This window comes from Drosophila nasuta, unplaced genomic scaffold (genome assembly GCF_023558535.2).
Source record: "Drosophila nasuta strain 15112-1781.00 unplaced genomic scaffold, ASM2355853v1 ctg28_pilon, whole genome shotgun sequence".
NCBI lineage: Eukaryota > Metazoa > Arthropoda > Insecta > Diptera > Drosophilidae > Drosophila > Drosophila nasuta.
In genome coordinates this window covers 250373-268323 of record NW_026869488.1, presented here as the reverse complement: position 1 = coordinate 268323, position 17951 = coordinate 250373, and the positions used below count along the sequence as shown (strand labels likewise).

The following is a 17951-nucleotide window of genomic DNA, read 5'->3' as shown; positions in this document are numbered from 1 at the left end:
ACATCTTCGCATGGATGTTCAAAATGCATACAGGTCGGCAAAAAAAATAAATAGTGTTTTAACATACACAACAAAGTGTGAAGACTTAATAACCGACGAGGACTTCAAAAGTAGGTAATATTCAGATCATCACTTAAAACAATATTTGACAAAAATGACACCCTTTGAAACCGTGAATGTAAAAATGGTTTCCCAAATTCCACTAGACTGCATACATTTATTTGACTTAGGAGTCATGCGTAAATTTCTTGTTCGATTGATGACATATATAAGACTTACAAAAAATTGACGAACGACAAGAAATCTAAAATATCTCAAAAATTAATTGACATACGCAAAAAGATGCCTAAAGAATTCGCAAGAAAGCCAAGACCCTTAAGTTAACTATATACATAACTGGAAAGCAACGGAATTTAGACAATTTTTACTGTATACGGGAATATTTGTACTCAAAATCAATTATCAGGCGACCATTATTATGTGTTTTGTTATTGCATTGTGCGTATAGGATGCTTTGCTGCCCATATCAGCGAAAAATTAATTTGGAAACCATTCAGCGAATGTTGAACCTATTTGTTTCAAATTTTCCAATTATATTTGGTGAAAATAGTGTTTCATATAACATACATAGCTTACTACGAAAAGTAAAAGAAACGGTGGAATAGATTGGAGATCCAGTTAAAGGCTCTGCCTATGTTTTTGAAAAGTATTTGCAACATTTGAAAAATTTTGTCAGAAAGCCAACAAAACATTTTAGAGCAAATTTACCGGAGAATTGACGAAGAACAGAATTTACCTATCCAAGAAATATTAGAGACCGAAAAAAAAAAAAATTTAATAATACTTAAAGGAAGCACATTAATCCAGAAGGAACCAAACAATTATTGTTACATTGAAGGAGATATTCCGATTAGAATAGAATCAATTATGGAAGATACATTTAGAGGAAGACGATTCAAGAATGTGCGGAACTTTTATACGGAGCATATAAGATCCTCTGACTTGGTTATTTACCTAGTAGAAGAAATTTTTGAATTAAACCAGTTGATTTGTAAAGCAGTCGCAATACCATATTTAAAGGATATGATTATAATGGCGTTACTTCACCATATTGATGATTGAGGATATTGTCGTTCTTTTATCTGTTTAACCCTAAATTATGTCATATATATTATATAAAAGCCCCAAGAAATAACAAACGAGTTGTATATAGACGATGTCGGACAGCCCAGCCAGATTGGAGTTTCTTAAGACTGGTAAGTTTAAAAAAATATTTAAGACAGCTGTAGCAAATTATGTATTAAAACTGTTGTTTTTTTAGATAAGAAATAGTGCAAATGTGGAGAGACTATTGAGCGCCTTGAGTATTTCGGATCAAGTTAGTTCCTCTCGAGGTGAGTGTCTAAGTTATTTTTAAATTCGGCCAATTTGAATTTGTTTTTATTTGCAGTCGAAACAAAGGAGGCTATCGAAAAAGTTGGGATGAAGTAAGGACCTTAAAAGGCATGAGTATGTTTGAATGATTACTGATTTTTATATTCATTATTGTATTATATTATATTTATATATTTATATTCAGCTAAACAAAAAGTCATGGGAAAAAAATGGAGATCCTAGTAGAAGCTTCTTCGGAGCAAACAGCCTCCACTAAAGGGATGACCAAGGACCATGGACAGACGCAGAAGTTGGCATGCCAATTTCCCATTCAGACCGTAGATGATCTGATTAAGTTTAATTCGAATATAAATATCGCTAGCCAAGAGCTCTATGTATGTATAAGCACACAAAATTTTCTTTTAGTTAAAGATCTATTTCGTTCACAGATCGATGCAATAACAAATTTAATATCAAATGGCGGGATATTAAAAAAACTTAAAAAATATTTTAGCCAATGAAGTGGTCTTGGCGTATAATGTGAATGGCGTTCAGGGGAAAGTGGCCCTTAGAAAAGAAGACAATTTCTTTGGTGTTATGATCGGTGAGTATTTTGAAAAATAGTTATTTAATAATCATTATCCACTTCAATATATTAAAACTTTTTTTAATCCTTTTTATTTCTAGATTCAATTACTGCAGTCGGCGGTATTGGCCCAGCTGAGGACCAATTGAGAAAGGCCCTGCAGCTCCAAAAGAGATATTTTAAAAACTCGAACTGCCTAAAAGTAATGAAAGAACAAGACCCGTTAGAATAAAGAAAAATTTAAATTAAATAAAAACTGTAATTGCAATTGTACATGTTTTTCAATTTATAATGGCAGGCCCCTCCATGGGGTCCAATATAAGTACTTACTTCACCGACCCTTCAATGGGATCAGATGTAAGCACTTATTTTACCGACCCTTAAATGGGGTCCGATGTAAGCACTTATTTTTCCGGCCGTTCCATGGGGTCCCATGTAAGTACTTACTTTACCGGCCGTTCCATGAGGTCTAATGTAAGTACTTTCCTTAAAAACCCTAATATTTTGCACTATTTAACTAGTTCGTGGGTAATCGAGGCGGTTACGATTGACCATATTTGCGGACATTTCATACAAAAACGGAAATTAAAAAAACGCATTGCTAGACGCCACTTTGTAAGTAGTGGCGGTCTGCTGGTAAGTGCTTATTTCACCAGCAATGAACTAGCGCTCAGAACTGCAAGGTACATACAGACATACATATGTATGTACATAAGTACATACAGCACTGCTCAAACGTTTGGCTACGCAGTACAACTTAATCAATTCAGTTGTACTGAACAGAGCTGCAAGCTTCCGCTTTATTCGGATATCGAATTATAACTAAAGTAGAAAAGTGGTTGCAGCTAAGTTGGGACATATCTTTTTACATCAAAGATTTGATATGTGAAATGCAATTGTGTTTACAGTTGGGTTTTGACATGTCAGCATTCGTTCTTGAGTTTACACTAAGTTTTGCGCATTGTGATCTGCGCTTTACGTTAATTGCGTTTTGGGTAAAGCATAATTGTTTACATCGAAAATGACTGCGCTATTGAAATTGGAGTAATTGGAAATTTGCTCAAGCGAGCAATCGAAATTGTTTATATTTCCCATAAGATTGGTTCGGTGAGCATACATATAGCAATATGGGCGAGCATGTGGATTCATAAACGAATCAAATAAACGAAAGCACAGCGCAATGAAATGCGCTCGTGCTCATTTGATATAGTGTTGGGTTGCTCATGAGTGGGTAAAAATTTTTTAAAATTTTTTTTTTTTAATTTAAAAAAATTTTAAATTTAAAATTTTGTTGAACTTTTATTTTATTTGAACTTCAATTAACATATTTCATATATAAAGTTTATCTAAAAAATGATGGGATGATGGAAAAAAAATGGGATGACTTCTGAGTGCAATACTAAAAAAAAGATCCCTTTTTGGTACTAACATTGTGTCTAAAAAAGTACCATAGTTTGAAGGCTAGCACGTAATAGCAGTTCATATTACACATTTTGGACGCCACTGATTCACACTTTCGGCTAATAAAAGAGTTAGACTGAATCCACTTGAATCAGGTAATTTCTACTCTACGAAAGACAGGAGTATGCCAATCCGGGCTAGTTGTTAATACACTGAATTACCACTACGTTTTATGAGCTACACATTTATAGACCGGTCACAAACATTGATTTTTTTGAAAATACATACCTTGAATATAATAAAAAACCAAACTTCTAACAAATTCACCAAAAATTGTAAATTTTCGAGAAACTCGAAATCAATGCGCGAAAAAAGAAAGAATTTTCTAGAGCTCTTTGCAATATGGTGTGTTTGACCGTTCACAGCTGATGATCAGTTGATCGTAGAGCTTTTAAAAATCTAATCAAAGCATCTGCTATCGATATGTGAAAAAATATTAACGGTTTTTTAAATTTGAATTAAATGCCGCTAGCGAGACCAAATCGCCCACTGTGCATGGGTACTTACTAGATTGACCCTATAGTAAACGAACGGTGTTTGTTATTTTGTGGAAAGAGCATGCCAGAGAACGGCAAGGGTACACCCAAACAATAAGTGTACCCGAATCATTTGTGCATTTACGGCACTTAGAGTGTGATCGGCACTCTTAAATAAGTGTTGTTGCCTTGCACTGATATTTTCGGACATGCTCATACGCACACTCGCAAAACGATTTCGTGCTCTTTTCTGCATGTATACATGAGTTGACGCCGATCAATATGCGAAAGCAAAAAGAATGTGCGAAATTGAGAGCACAACACTTGAGACACACAATATGTGAGAGACAAGTGTGTTGTTGTTATTCTTGCATTAGCTTCATGCATACATCCATATTTGTTTTTAAGTTTTTAAGATATATATGTACATATATGTGAGATGAAAATAAAAGCCGTGTTTTGCTGCTTCATTGCGCGTATTTAATTTTAATGTTTTCAAGAAAGTCATTACATATTTTATATGAATTTGAGATCGTTCATACAGATAAAGGAACAGGTAATTCAGTCGTTAATAGTTTTCCTTTTGGATTCATTTTAATCTTAGATTAGAAGTCGTAAATTAAATTAAGTAATTGCCGTCTTCAGTGACTAATATAAAAATAACAAATGCTTATAATTATTACAAGTGAATGAGTCTTCAATGACTAGGTCTTACAATATATATTTTGCTAATTCCTTCTTAGGCTTCAACTAACAACTGAAATCAAGCGACCAAAAAACCAGCGATCATGCATTCATACAAGTCAAAGACACTCGAAATCATAACTGTAAAGCAGGAGTGTTTCGCTCACAGCGCATTATTGCGCATTGCCTTTTGTGATCTACCGTTGCTTTTGGTACACTTGCTTTAAGTGCACTACGCAGTTTACTTATCTCAGCAAAATTTTTGAGTGTCTTGTGAAATAGAATCTACGCTTACTGTTTCAATGAGTGACGAAATGCAAAAAAACGAAACACAGAAAGCGATTTGTGCGTTTGGGTGTGTTGTACTATTCTTTTTGTTTGTGAGTGCGACAAGCACTCCATGCTTATAAGTGTGATTCGGGTGCCAAAAAGTGACACCCTTGACGTTCTCTGGAGCATACACAAGATTAAAGACAAAACTTCGATTATGCTTTACATCGCTGTTTGTTTACCCGTCTTCGGTGCACCGCTTACAAAAACAATTGTCCAGAAAGAACCGTTTGTTATACCCGCTACCCATAGGGTAGAAGGATATTATAACTTTGTGCCGGCAGGAAATGTATGTAACAGGTAGAAGGAGGCATCTCCGACCCTATAAAGTATATATATTCTTGATCAGCGTCAACAGCCGAGACGATATAGCCACGTCTGTCCGTCTGTGTGTCAGTCCGTCCGTCCGTCCGTCCGTATGAACACCTAGATCTCAGAGACTATAAGAGATAGAGCTATAATTTTTTTTCGACAGCATTTGTTATGTTTGCATGCTGATCAAGTTTGTTTCAAATTTTTGCCACGCCCACTTCCGCCCCCGCAAATCAAAAAAATCGAGTAACAAGCCCAATTTTAAAGCTAGAGTTACGAGTTGGTATATACAATAATTACTATAGTAGTTATGATTCCTGAAAATTTGGTTGCGATCGGATAAAAATTGTGGAAGTTATTCAAGAAATAATTTTGTATGGGCAAAAACGCCTACTTACTATGGGTCTGAGTTGCTTTGGCCGACAATCTGGTACATTGTGACGTCTATGGTATATTTTTAATGGTGTACTATATCGATATACCAAACATATCATTTGGTATATTTTTAGTATTTTTGGTATATTTTGAAAATGATACCGCAATATTTTGCCTTTATTCAAAATGGGTAGCGGGTATCTCACAGTCGAGCACACTCGACTGTAACTTTCTTACTTGTTTTATTTTATGCTACTCTTTTGCTTAAACGCAGCTGTGCTTGCTGGCTGATAAAATTTTTGCAGGCATTTGAGTTGAGAAATGCAAAGCGGATCAATCGATTATTGGGTGAGTGACTTAAAAAATAATATATGTTTGTATTATATGTGTACTAATGTGTAAATATTAAATAAACAATAAAAGTACGACAAGCTGTTACAATAATGTATAGTGAACGACATATAAGAAGGCTAAAGCACCAGCAAAAAGAAAAATATAAAGAAAAGTTATGTTCCACAGTGGAGAACGAAAATGTGCCTAAAGAAGAAGTGGAAATTATTAGAGAAAATTTACATTATGGAAATAATGACAGTGAAGCGAATTTTTTGGAGGAAATAATTTATGAAGACAATATTCACAATGAACTAAAGACGAAAAGAAACAACGGTAACAATAATTAAAGCATAGGCCAACACGTGGCTGTGCAATTGATTTAGTTCGAATACTAAAAAATAGTTTAGATGTCGGTCCATTTTACAAATACAGTGCTCCAAATAAAATAATGCAAATGAGTGGTGGCCGTTATTTGCACATTGGCATTAAAACTCAGATTGCTACGCTTTTGAATTTAATTAATTTTACTGACGACATAACTATTGACATAAACATTCGCAACTATGGCCAATTTTGATAAAAGTAACAAATAGTAAAAATTCTCCTGTTATCCCTGTTGGAATATTTTTGGGAAAATCTAAGCCCAATAGTCTTGGCGAATTTCTAAGCCAATTTACTTGTGAGCTAAAATATCTTCTTCAAAATGGAATTGACACAGAATAAAGAAATATACAATTAAAATTAAGGGCTATTGTTTGTGATGCCCCAGCTAGGGCTTACATCAGTGGGACTCCCGGACATACATCTTCGCATGGATGTTCAAAATGCATACAGGTCGGCAAAAAAAATAAATAGTGTTTTAACATACACAACAAAGTGTGAAGACTTAATAACCGACGAGGACTTCAAAAGTAGGTAATATTCAGATCATCACTTAAAACAATATTTGACAAAAATGACACCTTTTGAAACCGTGAATGTAAAAATGGTTTCTCAAATTCCACTAGACTGCATACATTTATTTGACTTAGGAGTCATGCGTAAATTTCTTGTTCGATTGATGACATATATAAGACTTACAAAAAATTGACGAACGACAAGAAATCTAAAATATCTCAAAAATTAATTGACATACGCAAAAAGATGCCTAAAGAATTCGCAAGAAAGCCAAGACCCTTAAGTTAACTATATACATAACTGGAAAGCAACGGAATTTAGACAATTTTTACTGTATACGGGAATATTTGTACTCAAAAATCAATTATCAGGCGACCATTATTATGTGTTTTTGTTATTGCATTGTGCGTATAGGATGCTTTGCTGCCCATATCAACGAAAAATTAATTTGGAAACCATTCAGCGAATGTTGAACTTATTTGTTTCAAATTTTCGAATTATATTTGGTGAAAATAGTGTTTCATATAACATACATAGCTTACTACGAAAAGTAAAAGAAACGGTGGAATACATTCGAGATCCAGTTAAAGGCTCTGCCTATGTTTTTGAAAAGTATTTGCAACATTTGAAAAATTTTGTCAGAAAGCCAACAAAACATTTTAGAGCAAATTTACCGGAGAATTGACGAAGAACAGAATTTACCTATCCAAGAAATATTAGAGACCGAAAAAAAATTTAATAATACTTAAAGGAAGCACATTAATCCAGAAGGAACCAAACAATTATTGTTACATTGAAGGAGATATTCCGATTAGAATAGAATCAATTATGGAAGATACATTTAGAGGAAGACGATTCAAGAATGTGCGGAACTTTTATACGGAGCATATAAGATCCTCTGACTTGGTTATTTACCTAGTAGAAGAAATTTTTGAATTAAACCAGTTGATTTGTAAAGCAGTCGCAATACCATATTTAAAGGATATGATTATAATGGCGTTACTTCACCATATTGATGATTGAGGATATTGTCGTTCTTTTATCTGTTTAACCCTAAATTATGTCATATATATTATATAAAAGCCCCAAGAAATAACAAACGAGTTGTATATAGACGATGTCGGACAGCCCAGCCAGATTGGAGTTTCTTAAGACTGGTAAGTTTAAAAAAATATTTAAGACAGCTGTAGCAAATTATGTATTAAAACTGTTGTTTTTTAGATAAGAAATAGTGCAAATGTGGAGAGACTATTGAGCGCCTTGAGTATTTCGGATCAAGTTAGTTCCTCTCGAGGTGAGTGTCTAAGTTATTTTTAAATTCGGCCAATTTGAATTTGTTTTTTATTTGCAGTCGAAACAAAGGAGGCTATCGAAAAAGTTGGGATGAAGTAAGGACCTTAAAAGGCATGAGTATGTTTGAATGATTACTGATTTTTATATTCATTATTGTATTATATTATATTTATATATTTATATTCAGCTAAACAAAAAGTCATGGGAAAAAAATGGAGATCCTAGTAGAAGCTTCTTCGGAGCAAACAGCCTCCACTAAAGGGATGTCCAAGGACCATGGACAGACGCAGAAGTTGGCATGCCAATTTCCCATTCAGACCGTAGATGATCTGATTGAGTTTAATTCGAATATAAATATCGCTAGCCAAGAGCTCTATGTATGTATAAGCACACAAAATTTTCTTTTAGTTAAAGATCTATTTCGTTCACAGATCGATGCAATAACAAATTTAATATCAAATGGCGGGATATTAAAAAACTTAAAAAATATTTTAGCCAATGAAGTGGTCTTGGCGTATAATGTGAATGGCGTTCAGGGGAAAGTGGCCCTTAGAAAAGAAGACAATTTCTTTGGTGTTATGATCGGTGAGTATTTTGAAAAATAGTTATTTAATAATCATTATCCACTTCAATATATTAAAACTTTTTAATCCTTTTATTTCTAGATTCAATTACTGCAGTCGGCGGTATTGGCCCAGCTGAGGACCAATTGAGAAAGGCCCTGCAGCTCCAAAAGAGATATTTTAAAAACTCGAACTGCCTAAAAGTAATGAAAGAACAAGACCCGTTAGAATAAAGAAAAATTTAAATTAAATAAAAACTGTAATTGCAATTGTACATGTTTTTCAATTTATAATGGCAGGCCCCTCCATGGGGTCCAATATAAGTACTTACTTCACCGACCCTTCAATGGGATCAGATGTAAGCACTTATTTTACCGACCCTTAAATGGGGTCCGATGTAAGCACTTATTTTTCCGGCCGTTCCATGGGGTCCCATGTAAGTACTTACTTTACCGGCCGTTCCATGAGGTCTAATGTAAGTACTTTCCTTAAAAACCCTAATATTTTGCACTATTTAACTAGTTCGTGGGTAATCGAGGCGGTTACGATTGACCATATTTGCGGACATTTCATACAAAAACGGAAATTAAAAAACGCATTGCTAGACGCCACTTTGTAAGTAGTGGCGGTCTGCTGGTAAGTGCTTATTTCACCAGCAATGAACTAGCGCTCAGAACTGCAAGGTACATACAGACATACATATGTATGTACATAAGTACATACAGCACTGCTCAAACGTTTGGCTACGCAGTACAACTTAATCAATTCAGTTGTACTGAACAGAGCTGCAAGCTTCCGCTTTATTCGGATATCGAATTATAACTAAAGTAGAAAAGTGGTTGCAGCTAAGTTGGGACATATCTTTTTACATCAAAGATTTGATATGTGAAATGCAATTGTGTTTACAGTTGGGTTTTGACATGTCAGCATTCGCTCTTGAGTTTACACTAAGTTTTGCGCATTGTGATCTGCGCTTTACGTTAATTGCGTTTTGGGTAAAGCATAATTGTTTACATCGAAAATGACTGCGCTATTGAAATTGGAGTAATTGGAAATTTGCTCAAGCGAGCAATCGAAATTGTTTATATTTCCCATAAGATTGGTTCGGTGAGCATACATATAGCAATATGGGCGAGCATGTGGATTCATAAACGAATCAAATAAACGAAAGCACAGCGCAATGAAATGCGCTCGTGCTCATTTGATATAGTGTTGGGTTGCTCATGAGTGGGTGAACAAAAAATAGTTGTTCACTCAACTGAGCGAGCGAATATGTTCGTTCATTTTTGTTCTATATTGTTCACTTGCTCATTTTTGTTCACTTGCTCATTATTATTCACTTGCTCAATTCAATTATCCATGAAGGATTTTATTTAACTATTTTTAAATGCCCAATGAAGGGAGCAAAAGTGTTGCCACAAAAATGTAGAAATATCGGTAAGTTTGAAAATTAAATATGTAATTTGACAATAACGCAAAAAGAGCCAAGCGAGTTAACAGCGCATGTGCAACGCAAACAGAGCCAAGCGAGTTGACAGCGCATGTGCAACGCAAAAAGAGCCAAGCGAGTTAACAGCCCAGGTGCAACAAAGTGAGTTAACGGCGCATTCGCAAATTTAGGGAAAAGGAAGTACAAGCAAGTTTGCAGAGCCAAGACCTTGATCTAGATAAAGGCGAGAGTAGGAGGAGCGGCTCACACTCTGATTAGAACTTGCCAGTGCGAAACGCTTTTACCCGCGAGTGCCTGTAACAAAAGTCTTGAGCAGAACCCACGTGCATACTTAACAACGAGAAGATCATCACGCAACCAACGAGTATTATAGGTACGTTCAAGCTGGATGCTTGATATCCACTTGCTCATTGATTTTTCCCCGTTGCTCCCCCGTTTAACATATGCGACTACGCATAACCAGTAGCATTGTTATTTCATCAGCCTCCTCGAGTGCGACAACGCACTAACACAACCACAGTAACGTCATACGCTACATATTGTTCTTTTTCGCCGCGTCTTTCGTTCGTCTTTTTCTTTTCGCACAACGCGCATATTTTTTTCCCGTTCACTGTAGTAGTGTGACTACAGACTACTACAGTCGACGCTGAAAAAGTGTGTACAGTGTGACTGTGCCAGTGTGATAACATGCCAGCATTTGTCTCACTCATACTGTGTACCTCGTTTTCCGTAGTGCTCGTGCAAAGCAAAGTGTCCGTTCCCGGTAACAGTGAGACTACCAGTAGTACAGTCGACGCTGGAATAGTGTGTATAGTGCGGCTGTGCCAGTGTGATTACACACCAACATTCGCCTCACCTACACCGAACATCCTGCTTACGATTCTTCGCGAAGTACACCGAACCCCCTAGCTGTAGTAGTGTGACTACAAACTACTACAGTCGACGCCGGAACAGTGTGTACGGTGTGATTGGGCCAGTGTGATTACACACTCACAACCATTCCACCCACGCCGCGTGCCACGTTTTATACTATTCGCACGAACCACAACTTCTTTCCGTTAGCTGTAGTAGTGTGACTACAAACTACTACAGTCGACGCCGGAACAGTGTGTACAGTGCAACATAGTCAGTGTGCTTCACACTGACTCCCGTGACAACCACCCGTATAACATTCCTATCGACGTTGGACTTGAGGACAATCCCAGAAGCGGAAATATCTACACCATTGTTGACTTATCTACCAGTGAAATAAGAAATAAATAAAACAAAATTGAGAATTCAAAACTACTGATCTCCATTTAACTACCAAAATTGTCTCACACCTTATGATACTCGGCTTGTAGGGTTTATTTTTTATATAAATCAGTTCAACTTATATATTATATATATGGAAATTCTCTGACAGAATTTGTGCGAGCGTCTTTACAGTGAAAAAATCATAAACTAAAACAATTTTAAAAATAAGCGAAGGTTATTCTTATAGCTCTAGATTAGTACTTTAATTAGAGCTAAGAATGGCTTTGGATTTTTTTTTCTGTTCTGATAATATCAAAAATAAACAAATCCGTACGCAAGCCAAAAATTAAACGAATTTATACATTTTTTTGGTAAACCAGAAAAAGTTTCTAAATCTAACTATAGTGCTAATCCAAAGCTTTAAGAAAAACTTTCACTATTGGAATCCATATGCACACTGTCGAACAAGTTCTGTTTTTTTAAAAAGGTCATTTTGCGAAAAAGTACCCCTGTATGTCAATTTCTCCCTTGTCAAACAAATCCATTATTATTATTAGGTGGCACTACAACCCATTTCGGGTTTTGGCCGACCTTAGCGTTTCCCTCCAGGCGCTTCTGCTCTTCGCGCGCCTCCTCCAATTGAAAATACCCAGTAGATTGAGGTCCTGCTCTACTTGGTCCTTCCATCGGAGATTTGGTCGTCCCCTTCGTCGTCGCCCGTAGTCGACTCTCGCTTCGAATACCTTCTGAGCTGGAGATTCTTCATCCATACGCATAACGTGGCCGAGCCAGCGCAGACGTTGTATCGTGATGCGCCGGACCACGTCCACGTCGTCGTATAACTCGTACAGCTCGTGGTTCATCCGAATGCGAAAGTCGTCCCCAATCCGAACGGGACCGAAGATCTTGCGAAGAATTTTTCTCTCGAACACTTTAAACGCTACTGCATCTGTCATTGACACTATCCATGCTTCTGCGCCATATCCCATGTTTTTATTGATGGTCTCTTCGGGGTATCATTGTCTCAGATTAATGGTATTCCAAATTGCTTAAACAGGTCTCTAGACCTTATTTTCATTTTAGACCCAGATTCATGTTCTCTATCGAGAATATCTCCTATATCTTCCCCTGAAGACCCTTACCATCCCACTTTGGAAATTATATTGGAGCTCCCATTTATTGCGTCAGAGCCGAGTGTACGTTGTGGTGAGCTTTCTCGTTGTTTTCGGAAAACCGATTTTGAGAAACTTGCTCTGCTTATATCTCAAACTGACTGGTCCCAACTTTCTTTGTCTACGAACTTGGATATAGCGGTTGAATTTTTTTATTCTACTTTGAACTCGCTATTTGATGCTTGTGTTCCATCAAGTATTCCATATTTGTCTGATAAACCCTTATGGTTTACTAAGAAATTATCGAATTTTAAGAAATCGTAAGTCGAGACTTTACAAAAAATTCAAGGGAACTGGCTCTTCTTTTGATTTTCTCCGCTATTCTGTTGCTCAAGCTGCTTTTCGCACTCATAACAATGAGTGTTATAATGATTATTTGAGTAGGTGCAGAATAAGATTTCAGCGTGATCCAAAGTGATTTTACGACTTCGTTAACTCGAAGCGTAGATCCGCGTCATCACCAGCATTTATGTCTTCGGAGAATATGACAGTATCTGATGGTCATGATGTTGCCGATTTATTTGCGGACTGTTTCCAAACGACATATTCTGTCCCATGTTCTCAAAATTCCTTTTCTTATCCTTATCAGTTAAATTCATCTAATTGTATTTTTGGTCCTTTAATTACTGAAAGCTCTATTTTAACGGAACTATTGGCTATAAAACCTGTTATTTCGGCAGGTCCGGATGGAGTACCGAGTTGTGTGCTAAGGTATTGTGCTGGTAGTATCTGTAAACCGCTTTTTAAATTGTTTGAATTACCCGTTAACTCATGTTCTTTTCCTAAAAATAGGGAGCAATTCTAAAGTTCAAAATTATCGCGATATATCTAAATTGTCTGCGATTCCGAAAGCATTTGAAAAAATTATAAATTCTCAACTGCAACATCTGTGTTAATCTATAATTTCACCTTACCAACATAGGTTTGTGAAGTCTAGATCCACTTCTATTGGAGTTCTCTTCTATTGTTTTTATTTATTTATTTATTTATTTGGACGTTGACGTACTAACGGCAGTACCATCAAGTGGCCCAGCGATACCAAGCACGGGCTTGTTGACGCGCGGACAAAACAAAATAAATTTGTAAACAGCATGCATTAAACGAATACCGCGAATAAATATTAAAAGACGCTGGACAGCTAATTAAATTAGATTAAAAATATGTTAGAATAAATGTATAATAAAATAAATAACAATTAAATACTCGATAAATAAGCTAATAATAAGGTTTTAAGCAAAGGAATAGATTTACTAGAGCAAACTACGTTATTGAGATTATTATAGTTCACACACAGAATACGGAAGGGATTATGGCAAGCAAAGTTAGTAGATCTACGTGAAATGAGAAGAGGAAGAAAATTCCTAGTGATCCTGACAGGAACTGCAAAACTAATTTGACTTAACAGCTCCAAAGAGTCTATTTCACCATTAATTAGTCTCAGTATAAAAACAACACTTTGCATAGTTCTACGGTCAGAAAGAGAAGGAAGGTTTAGTAATAAAAGTCTACTGCGATACGGTGGTAATCTAATATTAGGGTTCCAATTTAAACTACGAAGAGCAAATAATAAGAATTGTTTCTGCACCGATTCAATCCTATCTTGATAAACCCTATACTGGGGATTCCAGACAAGAGATCCGTACTCAAGGATAGGACGAACCAGTGAGACGTATAAAGTCTTAGTGATGTAGGGATCATTGAACTCTTTCGACCAGCGTTTTATAAATCCCAAAACACCCATGGCCCTATTTACAGCAGACAGAATATGTTTATCGAATTTTAGTTTTGCATCAAGCAGAACCCTAAGTCATTCACACCTTCAATTCGCTCAAGAGGAGTATCATATAACACATAGTTATTTAACTGAGAAGAACCCCTACAAAAGGTCATAAACTTACACTTATTGCAGTTGAGATGTAACATATTTACTCTGCACCAAGATTCTAGACGATTAAGATCACATTGTAACAGTGAGCTCTCAAGACTATCATTAAGTGTCAGGCAAAGCTTAACGTCATCGGCGTACATAAGTACACGGAATGCACAATAACAGAAGGAAGATCATTTATGAACAAAGTGAACAATAGAGGACCCAAATGACTGCCCTGGGGCACACCAGAAGTGACTTGAACACATTTAGATACAAAACCATTATAATAAACATTCTGAATTCTGTTGGAAAGGTATGAGGATATCCACTCAATTAGGCTATGAGGAAACCCTAAAACATTAAGCTTATACAGTAAGAGGTGATGATTAACAGAGTCAAAAGCCTTACTAAAATCAGTGTAAATGACATCCGTTTGCATTTTATTCTCGAATCCTTTAATTACAATAGAAGAGAACTCCAATAAGTTAGTAGAAGTGGATCTAGACTTCACAAACCCATGTTGGTAAGGTGAAATTATAGATTTACACAGATGTTGCAGTTGAGAAGTTATAATTTTTTCAAATGCTTTCGGAATCGCAGACAATTTAGATATACCACGATAATTTTGAACTTTAGATTTGCTCCCTTTTTTAGGATAGGTATAATGTATGATTTTTCCAGATTTTAGGAAAAGAACATAAGTTAACGGATAATTCAAACAATTTAAAAAGCGGTTTACAGATACTACCAGCACAATACCTTAGCACACAACTAGGTACTCCATCCGACCAGCCGAAAAAACAGGTTTTATAGCCAATAGTTCCGTTAAAATAGAGCTTTCAGTAATTAAAGGACCAAAAATACAATTAGATGAATTTAACTGATAAGGATAAGAAAAGGAATTTTGAGAACTTGGGACAGAATATGTCGTTTGGAAAAAGTCCGCAAATAAATCGGCAACATCATGACCATTAGATACTGTCATATTCTCCAAAGACATATATGCTGGTGATGACGCGGATCTACGCTTCGAGTTAACGAAGTCGTAAAATCGCTTTGGATCACGCTGAAATCTTATTCTGCACCTACTCAAATAATTAAATGTAATTAAAGGATTCGAGAATAAAATGCAAACGGATGTCATTTACACCGATTTTAGTAAGGCTTTTGACTCTGTTAATCATCACCTCTTACTGTATAAGCTTAATGTTTTAGGGTTTCCTCATAGCCTAATTGAGTGGATAACCTCATACCTTTCCAACAAAATTTGGAATGATTTCTACAATGGTTTTGTATCTAAATGTGTCCAAGTCACTTCTGGTGAGCCCCAGGGCAGTCATTTGGGTCCTCTATTGTTCACTTTGTTCATAAATGATCTTCCTTCTGTTATTGAGCATTCTCGTGTACTTATGTACGCCGATGACGTTAAGCTTTGCCTGACATTTAATGATAGTCTTGCGAGCTCACTGTTACAATGTGACCTTAATCGTCTAGAATCTTGGTGCAGAGTAAATATGTTACATCTCAACTGCAATAAGTGTAAGTTTATGACCTTTTGTAGGGGTTCTTCCCAGTTAAATAACTATATGTTATATGATACACCTCTTGAGCGAATTGAAGGTGTGAATGACTTAGGGGTTCTGCTTGATGCAAAACTAAAATTCGATAAACATATTCTGTCTGCTGTAAATAGGGCCATGGGTGTTCTGGGATTTGCTCTTCGTAGTTTAAATTGGAATCCTAATATTAGATTACCACCGTATCGCAGTAGACTTTTATTACTAAACTTTTCTTCTCTTTCTGACCGTAGAACTATGCAAGGTGCTGTTTTTATATAGAGACTAATTAATGGTGAAATAGACTCTTTGGAGCTGTTAAGTCAAATTAGTTTCGCAGTTCCTGTCAGGATCACTAGGAATTTTCTTCCACTTCTCATTTCACGTAGATCTACTAACTTTGCTTGCCATAATCCCTTCCGTATTCTGTGTGTGAACTATAATAATCTCAATAACGTAGTTTGCTCTAGTAAATCTATTCCTTTGCTTAAAACCTTATTATTAGCTTATTTATCGAGTATTTAATTGTTATTTATTTTATTATACATTTATTCTAACATATTTTTAATCTAATTTAATTAGCTGTCCAGCGTCTTTTAATATTTATTCGCGGTTTTCATTTAATGCATGCTGTTCACAAATTTATTTTGTTTTGTCCGCGCGTCAACAAGCCCGTGCTTGGTATCGCTGGGCCACTTGATGGTACTGCCGTTAGTACGTCAACGTCCAAAAAAATAAGGAGCACAGGTAGGATGAGTGTCTTGTAGAGTGCTAATTTTGTTCGGCGAGAGAGGTCTCTATTGCACATTTGCCTACTCAGACTAAAGTAGCACCTATTGGCAAGTGTGATTCTTCGCTTGATCTCCAGGCTGACGTCATTTTTGGTGTTAATCGCAGTGCCAAGGTACGTGAACTCCTTGACCACTTCGAACGTATTGCTGTCTGCCACGTGGGGAGTCTAGGCGCCGCGCCTCCCTGCTTGTCGACAGCATATACTTCGTCTTGCCCTCGTTTACCGCCAAACCCACTTTTGCTGACTCTTTTTCGATAGCGGAAATTGCAGCAGTGACATCACGCTTACTGCGGCCAATGATGTCAATATCATCATCATATAAAAAATATTGCCAGCTTGATGTACACCGGCTTTCCGCAAGACCCCTTTCATCACGAAGTTGAAGAGGTTGCTCGGCAGGGGGGTCGCCTTGTCTGAAACCTCGAACGGTATTGAAAGGTTCAGAGAGCTTCGTTCCTACCTTGACAGAGCTGATGGTACTGCTCAATGTCATCCTGCAAAGACGTATCAGCTTTGCAGGAATACCAAACTCAGACATGGTGGCATATAGGCGTTCCCTTGTCGGGCTATCGAATGCAGCTTTGTAATCGACAAAGAGATGGTGTGTCAATTCCATTTTCGTGGGTTTTCTCAAGGATTTAGCGCAATGTGAAGATCTGGTCTATGGTGGATTTACCAGGTCTGAAACCGCACTGATAAGGTCTGATCAGTGTGCTGGTATACGGCTTCAGTCGTTCACATATTACGCTCGATAGGACCTTATATGAGATGGCAATCAGGCTGATTCCCCGGTAGTTGGCGCATATCGTTGGGTCGCCTTTCTTCAGCACAGAACAAAGGACGCTGAGATTCCAATCGTTGGGCATGCTTTCTTCTAGCCATATTTTGCAGAAGAGCTGATGCATGCACCTTATCAGCTCTTAGTCGCCGGCTTTAAACAACTCTGCAGGCAGTCCATCAGCACCGGCTGCTTTGTTGTTTTTGAGTCGCATAATAGCAACTCGGACCTCGTCATGGCTAGGTAGTGGTATATCCACATTGTCGTCGATTGGTGGTATCGGGCTGCCGACATCGCCTGCTAGCAGCTTGGAGAAATGCGCCTTCCATAACCTCAGCGTGCACTGCGTATCTGTAACCAGATTTCCATTTTCATCTCGACAGTTAGATGCTCCGGTCTTGAAACCTTGTGT

At 36.8% G+C, this 17951-nt stretch overlaps 2 protein-coding genes and 1 long non-coding RNA gene across 3 annotated transcripts; 2 read left to right on the top strand and 1 right to left on the bottom strand.

Annotated features, from left to right (window-relative positions):
- Positions 1-1320: 1320 nt before the first annotated feature.
- Positions 1321-2211, top strand: LOC132797874 (uncharacterized). The gene is made up of 5 exons (XR_009633807.1): positions 1321-1394; positions 1451-1509; positions 1580-1769; positions 1824-1978; positions 2062-2211. It is a non-coding gene; the product is annotated as an uncharacterized LOC132797874 (long non-coding RNA).
- Positions 2212-7686: 5475 nt separating this feature from the next.
- LOC132797873 (uncharacterized) lies at positions 7687-8935 on the top strand. Its single transcript, XM_060809631.1, has 6 exons — positions 7687-7985; positions 8050-8122; positions 8180-8238; positions 8309-8498; positions 8553-8706; positions 8787-8935. Exons 4-6 carry the CDS (start codon positions 8334-8336, stop codon positions 8915-8917), a joined length of 450 nt encoding a protein of 149 aa, XP_060665614.1. The 5' UTR covers positions 7687-7985; positions 8050-8122; positions 8180-8238; positions 8309-8333; the 3' UTR covers positions 8918-8935.
- Positions 8936-11933: 2998 nt separating this feature from the next.
- On the bottom strand, positions 11934-17627 carry LOC132797867 (uncharacterized). Its single transcript, XM_060809626.1, has 3 exons — positions 17438-17627; positions 17222-17272; positions 11934-12376 (listed from the first exon to the last, which is right to left on the bottom strand). Exons 1-3 carry the CDS (start codon positions 17625-17627, stop codon positions 11934-11936), a joined length of 684 nt encoding a protein of 227 aa, XP_060665609.1.
- Between the last annotated feature and the right edge of the window lie 324 nt (positions 17628-17951).

Coding starts and splice junctions, on each gene's coding strand:
- LOC132797873 (XM_060809631.1), top strand. CDS start 8,334: ATGGAGATCCTAGTAGAAGCTTCTTCGGAGCAAACAGCCTCCACTAAA. Junction 8,499..8,552: donor TCGCTAGCCAAGAGCTCTAT/GTATGTATAAGC, acceptor TTTCGTTCACAG/ATCGATGCAATAACAAATTT. Junction 8,707..8,786: donor TTTCTTTGGTGTTATGATCG/GTGAGTATTTTG, acceptor TTTTATTTCTAG/ATTCAATTACTGCAGTCGGC.
- LOC132797867 (XM_060809626.1), bottom strand. CDS start 17,627: ATGCCCAACGATTGGAATCTCAGCGTCCTTTGTTCTGTGCTGAAGAAA. Junction 17,273..17,437: donor TCAGTGCGGTTTCAGACCTG/GTAAATCCACCA, acceptor ATTCCTGCAAAG/CTGATACGTCTTTGCAGGAT. Junction 12,377..17,221: donor GTACCATCAGCTCTGTCAAG/GTAGGAACGAAG, acceptor GATACCCCGAAG/AGACCATCAATAAAAACATG.